Source organism: Capsicum annuum, chromosome 9 (assembly GCF_002878395.1).
Source record: "Capsicum annuum cultivar UCD-10X-F1 chromosome 9, UCD10Xv1.1, whole genome shotgun sequence".
NCBI lineage: Eukaryota > Viridiplantae > Streptophyta > Magnoliopsida > Solanales > Solanaceae > Capsicum > Capsicum annuum.
Genome location: NC_061119.1, coordinates 212,267,534 through 212,276,627, shown reverse-complemented (window position 1 = coordinate 212,276,627; position 9,094 = coordinate 212,267,534). Strand labels below are relative to the sequence as shown.

At 35.6% G+C, this 9,094-nt stretch overlaps 1 protein-coding gene across 1 annotated transcript; it reads right to left on the bottom strand.

Moving 5' to 3' along the window:
- Window positions 1-549: 549 nt before the first annotated feature.
- LOC107841109 (GTP-binding nuclear protein Ran-3) lies at window positions 550-6,713 on the bottom strand. Its single transcript, XM_016685112.2, has 8 exons — window positions 6,516-6,713; window positions 2,816-2,885; window positions 2,466-2,522; window positions 2,224-2,341; window positions 1,700-1,789; window positions 1,437-1,616; window positions 1,269-1,346; window positions 550-896 (listed from the first exon to the last, which is right to left on the bottom strand). Exons 1-8 carry the CDS (start codon window positions 6,516-6,518, stop codon window positions 827-829), a joined length of 666 nt encoding a protein of 221 aa, XP_016540598.1. The 5' UTR covers window positions 6,519-6,713; the 3' UTR covers window positions 550-826.
- Window positions 6,714-9,094: the final 2,381 nt, after the last annotated feature.

The window sequence follows — 9,094 nt, the reverse complement described above, 5'->3', positions numbered from 1 at the left end:
TCGGGAACCTCTTTACTTTACCCCAACAAAGCTAGGGTAAGATCTAAGTACACCCCACTTGTAGAATCACCCCACTTGTAGAATCACACGGGCATATTGTTGTTATGGTCATCCAATCTTCTATACCAACAGACAACCTGTCATGTGTTTCTCAAGGTGCGTCATAGGGTAATGATGTGAAACTCCAAGCTTCCCAAATTCAAGTACATGAATTTATATGATTAATGTATTAGGAAACTGTCCGGCTTGAGAGGGATACGAATGAATAATATCACTAGTCTATAGCAATAGAATATCCTTCACACTTGAGATGGGGGCTAAAATGATAAGGGCAATCGATATTTCTTTCAGATGAACAGAGCATCCAAAGCGGTTCTCTATCCCTTTCAGATTCCCTCAAACCTAGCTCACTTCATCGGTTGAGAAGTATGTCCTTGTGCCTCTAAACTAAGAGGCTCAGAAATGAACCACTCACCTTGAGCAGAGAAAGCTTCGTGTGTACTAAGTTGCCATCAATATAGTAAGCACTTGGATAGCTTCACAGAAAAATTCGTCGAATATGTAAGCCCAGTAATAGTATAAAAAGCTCAAACAGAGCCAAAACAAAGTGCGAGCTTACATCAGGATCCGAATAGAAACACTATCTAGCCTAATAAACCACATCCTCATGGTCTCAGACAAACATATCTAGTAACCAATTTGTAATACAAGGAAGCAGCAAACAAATCCTCAAAACAACAAAGACAGAAGACAGATATAGAAAATTTAAGGACGAAGCATAAGAAAAGGTGCAATGGTGAAACTGATCGGCACTGAGCTAGGCCTTCTATTCAAATACTTCATCATCATCATCAGGAAGTGGCTGAATAGCAGCTTCAGCAAGCTCCTTTTCATGCCTGAATAAACAGTATGGAAGAAGCTTAGAAACCGTAGAAAGAGAATAGAATTTCAAGCACAAGACACGTTGCACATCGCAGACAAGCAAGTAATATGCTCAACTTGTGTGACCTCAAACCTAACAGGTACCTAATACTTGTACTCTTACCACATACAAGGGTTATTCATGATCAAAATTGTCTAGTTAGTTCCAAGTCTGATATACATATTAATATGTTAAATGAGTATCGGCAGATCACAGTCTTAACTTTAATATTAATATTATATTAAAGAGTGAATATCTGTATTCTGGTCTTACTGACGGTTCCCAATTTTGAATACACATAAAACTTCAATATTAGAACAGTGCCAAAAGTGAACGGAGATCTTACTGTGCTTGTGCAGTTAAGTCAATTTGTACTTCTGGGGGAGCAAGTGCAGGTGATTCCACAAAGTGAAGATTTCCATCCCTACAAGAAGGACAAGAAATTAGGTTCAGAACATCAAGGGTACATATGACTCAAGCAGACGGGAAATAGATTTATATTTATAAGCATTACCCAGCAAGCTTTCTAGCAAGGTACAGAAAAGGCTTCTCAAAGTTGTAGTTACTCTTTGCCGAGATCTCATAGTACTGCAAATTTTTCTTCCTGTGGAAGGTCACTTGCTTTGCCTTAACCTGCCTGTTCTTGACATCCACTTTGTTTCCACAGAGAACAATGGGGATGTTTTCACAAACCCTGGAAGAAGCAGTGGGGAAGGCATTTCAGATTCAATTGCATACATCATCAATTATTAGTAGAGCCTGTGAAGAATTTCTCACCTGCAAAGATCTCTATGCCATGTAGGAACATTCTTGTAGGTCAAACGGGCCGTTACATCAAACATGATAATTGCACATTGCCCATGAATGCTGCACAAATAACAGAGAGAAATATGAGAGCCAAAAATACAGAACACCAAACACTCCAAGCAAAGACAACTAATGGCAAAACAGTCATCCAAGTGTCTGACAGAAAAAAAAAGAACAGCAAGTTACATGTTTGAATCAAAAGAGACGCAAGTGTGAGCACAATTACTGTCACCTCAGATACAACAACCTGAGATACCCCACATTGTAGAAATACCAACATTGGCATCTGCTGTAGAACACATGGTATCAACTATTCTTCACAGTCAGAACAAACCACTATACCTAATATAGATATTTCTCTACTCTGGAAACTTGGAACTTTTTACACATTTAACTCTAAAGATTTGACAGTCTAAGCTTTTAAATCAGAAATAACATCTATCGAGCAGCAGAGCCTTGCAGAAACTAAAAAGTTATTGTCTAGAATCACTCACTAGTAACCATCTCGGAGCCCTCCAAACTTCTCTTGTCCAGCTGTATCCCAGCAATAAAAGCGAATTTTCCCACAATTTGTGAAGAAGTCTAGTGGATGAACCTCCACACCAATAGTGGCTGTATGAAAACGAAATTTAATAAATAATCGACTCATAAGAAACATAGCGATTCTATTGAACAGGATAATGACCGAAATTATCAAAAGACTTGTTCTGTCAAGCACAGGGAAACAGAAACTTACGTTCGTATTTTTTCTCAAATTCACCAGTGAGATGCCTTTTGACAAAAGTTGTCTTCCCTGGAAATTCAATAACAGCAGGAACCATTAGGGTACTCCAACAAAAGGGAGCAAGCCACTAATAAAGATTGGATTGGCTACAAATAGCAACTACCCCAGAAAGTTTTGGTGTAAACTCAGACATGATTACTTAACTCTTTGAAATAATTTTCATATTTAAAAACCATTATGTTTTTTTCGTATGTTTGAAGAAATCAAAACAAAATACAGTTGTTTTAATCAAAATTTGTTATTGAAATTCTCTTTGATACAAAAGATGCTACAAGTGAAACCCAGCTAAGCATAAAACATACCAGTTCCTCCATCGCCCACAATAACAAGCTTGAAACTCGGATAATCTACAGTTTGTTGATTTGGTAGAGCCTGTAAATAAATTCACAAACACCACCACAAAAAATCAGTCAAAGGAATTAAACAATCCAACCCTAATCACATGTCAGAAAACTAAACTCGTCCCAATCAAAGTTAAAAACAAAATTCTAAGAAGCATAAAAAGGAGCAATTGGACAAAAAAGACAAATCAACAAGCAAATAAGCACATCAATCTCAAACTATTAGGATTTATTCCATTCCAATAGTGATAAATGGTTCGCAGCTCTACAAAACTCATCTACATCTCCAAAAACTCATCCGGAAAAAAGTTAAATCCAACGTCTAAGGCAAGAAAAGGAACAACTTGAAAATATGCATCAACATTACGATCAATTTCATTTGATACTGATAAATAATGTGCAGGTATAAAAATTCTGTTGTATTCAGACTATAAAATCCAATTAATTTAAGTCTTATAGATAATAAAACAAATCTACCAGCTGCAGAGAATAAGATCGTTTAAATCTTGAAAAGCTCATCCAGAAACTTCTAAAAAGGAAGAAAAGAAAAAAAAAATTGACAAAATATCGTATAAAAACCTAAATCTCTAACTATTTAGTGCTGATTTTAAAGCTCATCCATATTTGGAAGATCAACTATCATTAAAAAAATCCTGTAACGCGCCAAGTTCAACGAAATTGATCAATCATCTAGCGTCAAATCTTTAGCTATCTAATAAAGTGCTTGTATGGAAAATTCTCTTTTCTTCTTCTCTAGGCGCATGATGCAAGAACAAGGCTACAAAAAATAGTAAGGGACAGAACAATGGACCTAACTACCAAGTCGAAGTGGTAGTTGGGGACAAGCAGTCAGAGAGATGGGGAATCCACTGTTAGCTGGGTACGTAACGGCTAATCAAATGGATTTGGGAAGTAAGGATGCCCTGACAGCAGAGAATCCGAGGCATGGTGAAGCTGCAAAGGGCAAACTCGTGATCCAAACGCTTGGTTGGGGATAAGCTGGGTTGATCGAGCTATGCGCCTCACCTATGATGCTCCTAAGTTTCAAAATGGGGATAAGATTGCCGGATTGTTAAAAGGGTGATGTTGAAAAAGAAAGCAAAAAGTGGATGACAGGAACCAAATTGTCAAACCCAAAAAAAACTACCACAAAGAGAGATATTTCATGGTAAAGTTCACTAACTTAGAAGACAGGAAAAAAGTTTTGTAACCTGCTAAGTTGCGCGGACTCTCCACTTTTGATGCCGCACCCGTGTCGGATTCGCCAAAAATGGTGCAAATGATCAATAATAGTCTTATTTTCATTAAAGAATGGATAATGCACACTTCAATTATGCTAATGAGGTACTCAAGACTACCCCATCTGTTAAGCTAACTAACCTTCCTCTTAACTGTTGATTGGGAGTGGATTGAGGAATCCTTTACATGTCGATGACTGTACCACAAGAATGGAATAATATCATATGGATGTCATCAAGGCCTTGCCTAAATCTCTCAAAAGTCTTGGATCCCAATGGTAGAGAGTTTACTCAACCTATTCACTACAACTGGCAAACACTTTATTGCATCTCTTGTTTGCTAGGTCATGACTTCTTGAAAGAGAAGAAAGGGCCGGAAAATCAACAGGCTATGAATAAGCAACAATGGAGTGATAAGCAACTACCAACATAAAATCAGAAAGGAGTTGAGAAAGGAAATAAGGCTGAAAAGACAAAGTGGGGTAACCCTGTACCATAAATTGCAAAAATCAATACAACTGTAGCAGTCGTCTTGGAGGATATAGGATTCGTCGAATGTGCATTCGTTAGCAAAGCTGATAAAAAAGCATGGAGTACTTTTTATTACATGGAAGGGTAAGGATCGGCAGATGCCTTGGAGGCATCATAAACTGCACCACTCACAACGCGCTTTTGAGTCCCCTAACCTTGAGAGGGCCATAGATTGAGTTCGGGGGCTAAGGTTACTAGTTTTGCAGCTTTCAAAGCTCCATTCTTAAAAAGATTTAGTGGATCTACTAGGTTACTGGAAATGACCAAATAACCAAGGGAGGCAAATTAAAAGTGACAAATAAGTTTGTCATTAAGTGGGGGTCCTTCAAGTTCAAAAAATTAGGTAAAAGTGACATGTTTTTCAGCTTTTTATTTTTATACTTTCACCCCAACAACTATAGAAGTTGTCTTAACAATTACAGGAGTTGTCCCCCAACCATAGAAGTTGTTCGACAACTGTACAGGGTGTTGGAAAGCTGAACAGTTGCGGACCCACTAGTCCCCTTTTAATTAATTGGAAACTTTAGAGGCATTCTCAACTCATTTTTATAATAACCAAAATAAACTGTTAAACCGAGAGTCTTTACCCGACTAAAAGAAAGGGTTTACTGGTTGAATGGGGGATGAGCTACTAACCTTTTTTGGCCATATGGATTGAAAAACGAGTTCTTTGGCTTTGCAAGAGGGCAATAAGCTAGAGTTGATTCAATCCAACAATTGTTTTTCAAAGGGGATAACCCTCAATTCTAAATGTTCGACTGTTTCCTTGGTTTCTCAAAGCTATCAAGATTGATTACCAACAAGCAAAAGATGTTCTATTTACTTTCTCAAATGATACATCTGTTTCCATACAACATTGGGTTCCTTTTAACAAACTAGGCTTTGGTAAAGGGCTTTTACCTTTCAAGTACCTCAGTTTCCTCTTTTCCTTTTGCTAACTGTGCTTTCCAGCTCAGCTTTCGTTCACCTCGACTAAATCAAGGAATACCTACTATCTGTCAGTCCACCTAGGCTTCTTGTCCGGCTCAGCTTTCACTCACCTCGACTAAATCCACGGGATACCTACCATCTTGTCAATCCACTTAGGCTTGCTGTCTGGCTCAGCCTTCTCTCACCTCCACTAAATCCACGGGATACCTACCATCTGTCAGTCCACCTAGGCTTGCTCTCCGGCTCAGCTTTCGCTCACCTCCATTAAATCCACGGGAATACCTACCATCTTGCCAGTCCACCTAGGCTTGCTCTCCGGCTCAGCTTTCGCTCACCTCCATTAAATCCACGGGAATACCTACCATCTGTCAGTCCACCTAGGCTTGCTGTCTGGCTCAGCTTTCGCTCACCTCCACTAAATCCACGGATATCTACCATATGTCAGTCCACCTAGCCTTCCTGTACGGCTCAGTTTTCACCCACCCCAACTAAATCCACGGCATATCTACCATCTGTCAGTCCATCTAGGCTTGCTGTCCAGCTCAGCTTTCGCTCACCTCGACTAAATCCACGGGAATACCTACCCATCTGTCAGTCCACCTAGGTTAGGTTCTAGAACAAATTAAAAAGAATCACCTAGTGTTTTTTGTCTCCACTAAGATCTTGTACCTCTGGATTCATCTTAAGTACTAAAAAAAATTCTGCTATCCAACGCCAAACCAAAATAAAAAATAAAAAATGGCAGAATAATAACTCATTCAAACTCTAATCTCCTCTCATATACTGGCAAATTACAATTACAATTACTCAATAGCTATTCAATTGTTGTTCTAACCACAAATAAATAAATAAAAAGATTATCACTACAATTCTAAAGCACAATAAGATCATAAAATACAAAAAAAAAAAAAAAAAAACAATTCATATAAATCACATCATAAAAATTGAAAATTTATACGCACCATATTGAACAAAGGAGGAGAAAAAAGCGCCGCAAATTATCGAAGAGACGGCTAGGGTTTATTTTGCGAGAGAATGAAAAGGGAAATGGGAAGTAAGGGGGTTTATAAATTGGGAATATTTGCTTTAGACTGACGCTACTTTTTTTTGGACTTAATTTTTCCGCTAACTTTTTGTTTTATTTTTTTATTTTTGTTTTATTATTCTAGAAGATACCAAAAAATATTGAATTTCAAATTTTGTGTCGGAAATCAAATAAAGGAATTTTTTTAAAAGAAAATTTTGTCTATATTTGTGTGTGTAATGACTTTTGTAAGTTGTAAGCTAACACTCCCTCCATCCATTTTACTCGTTCGAAATTTTTAAATTTAATTTTTTATTTTACTTATTATTTTTTACTAATCAAAAGAAGATAATTTTTTTATTTTATTCTTAGTAAATTATTTTATCTCCTAAGAGTACTATGGTAAAGTAGACATGTTATCAATTATTTTTCTTAATTAATGTGCAATGTTAAATTGGAACGAGTAAAATTGAACAAAGGAAGTATATTGTACCTGGATCCACTTTGGGTTTAGTGTTTTTTTTAAATAAATGTGGTATCCGGATAAGTTTTCGCACACCTCAACTAATTATATAGAATATCTGTCACCTTCCACCACCAATAGGTATTAGATAATTTTTCCGTCAAGGCTAGAATAGATGGGGAAAATCACCTAGTACTTTTGTCTCTGCGCACTTAGTGTCCCTGGCGGTATCCAGGTCAGTTTTTGCGCATAGAGGCAGAGCCATCTTTCATTCAGGGGGTCGGGGTTCGACGAAAAATTATACTATTTTTACATGATTAAAATATTTTTTATGTATATATAATGTTGAACCCTTTCGGTTAGTTCGTATGTTTACTTGCTAACCCCTCAATAAAAATTCTGGATCTGCACTATTCGTGCACCTCAACTAGTTGTATGGAATATCTTTCACCTTCCACCAGCAATAGTAGTATCAGATAACTCTATCCACCAAAGTTAGGATAGATGAGAAGAAATCACCTAATACTTTTTTCTCTGTGCATTTAGTGCTCCTTGTTGCATTACAAATTACATAAAACATTGAGTGAAAAAGATAATTTTAATTAAACATTTCTAAAGTGATGGTGTTTATCTAAAAGTTTTATGATTTCTATAGTAGATTTGTTATATATGCATTATGTATACTGACATATGATGTTTAGATCTAATTAAATTGTTATAAATAAAAATATGCAAATAGAGAAATTTAATTGTATTTTGATTAATTTCCAGTTTCTAAGTAATTTTACGTACTAAACTAGTTGAATGATGATGTGAAATGTTGATTTGATTATTGGTAGACAATTAGTCATAATTGTTTACTATAGAAAATTGCCATATATTGTGACCTATAAGATCTAGATTAACTTAACTTGATTTATGTAAATGATATTTGTATTTGTTTTTGCATTATTTATCACAAAAATATTATAATTAATTTCATAAATGCTCTTAGTTTCACTTCAGATGAAATGTTTATGATCATCAAGATGACAATTAAAAAAGAGATGAATTCAAAGTGAATCCATAGTGTAAAAAGAAAGTTTTAGATACACTTCAATGTCGTTTCTATTTGTTTTTCTATCATTCATCATAAACGAAATGAAATTAATTCCTTAAATATTTTTAGTCCCGCTTCAAATTAAATGCTCACGATCAAGACGACGACAAAAAAAGAAATTTGTTCAGAATATTTATTGGCCCGGATCCACTTTAAGAAGTGTTAATCACGTTAGCCTATTGAGTCCGATCCACTCACAATGAGCGTTAATTAACCTGTTAGCCCATTAGTTTGTCCTTCCTCTTAACCCTAACCCTATTATATAAATCTGTCATCATGGGTGTAGAAAAAATCATTTTCCACATTAGATAACGGCTAGAATTAGTAAAATACTCTACATCTCTAAATATACTTGTCAAACGGGCCGAATTGACCCGGCCCAGCCCGCTCCACTTAGAAAATCGGTCCGGTTTAACAAGGTCCGATCAGCCCATGGGTTGTAGGGTACTAGGTCCCGAACCGATTTATTTTTGGTTTTGGATCCGTATCAAATCCGATCCAGGCCCGTTGATTAACCGGCCCAAAACCGGCCCGATTATTATTTTTTTTAAATAAACAAACGAACTAATTTACTATAAAGTATTATTAATTTATTATATTAGGTAACATATGTTTTATTTAAAGAAGTATATATTTTATATGTGTACGTATATATTGAATGGTACGTATATATGTATGTATATTTTCTATAGATGTATATATTTAACGTATATATGTGTATATGTTTTATAAATTAGTATATAACTATATATAGTATGTGTGTATATATTGTAGTATATTTGATTTAAAGTAGTACATATATATTGAATGGTACGTATATATGTATATATATCTTCTATAGACGTATATATTTATAAATTAGTATATAACTATATATAGTGTGTGTGTATATTGTAGTATATATATTATAGTATATTTTTTTTAAAGTAGTACGTATATATTGAATGGTACGTAT

Excerpts from the sequence above, each read along its gene's own strand:
- LOC107841109 (XM_016685112.2), bottom strand. Across the intron at positions 1,347-1,436 it reads CTTGCTAGAAAGCTTGCTGG|GGATGGAAATCTTCACTTTG; the intron begins GTAATGCTTATA and ends TCCTTCTTGTAG. Across the intron at positions 897-1,268 it reads GACTTAACTGCACAAGCACA|GCATGAAAAGGAGCTTGCTG; the intron begins GTAAGATCTCCG and ends CTGTTTATTCAG.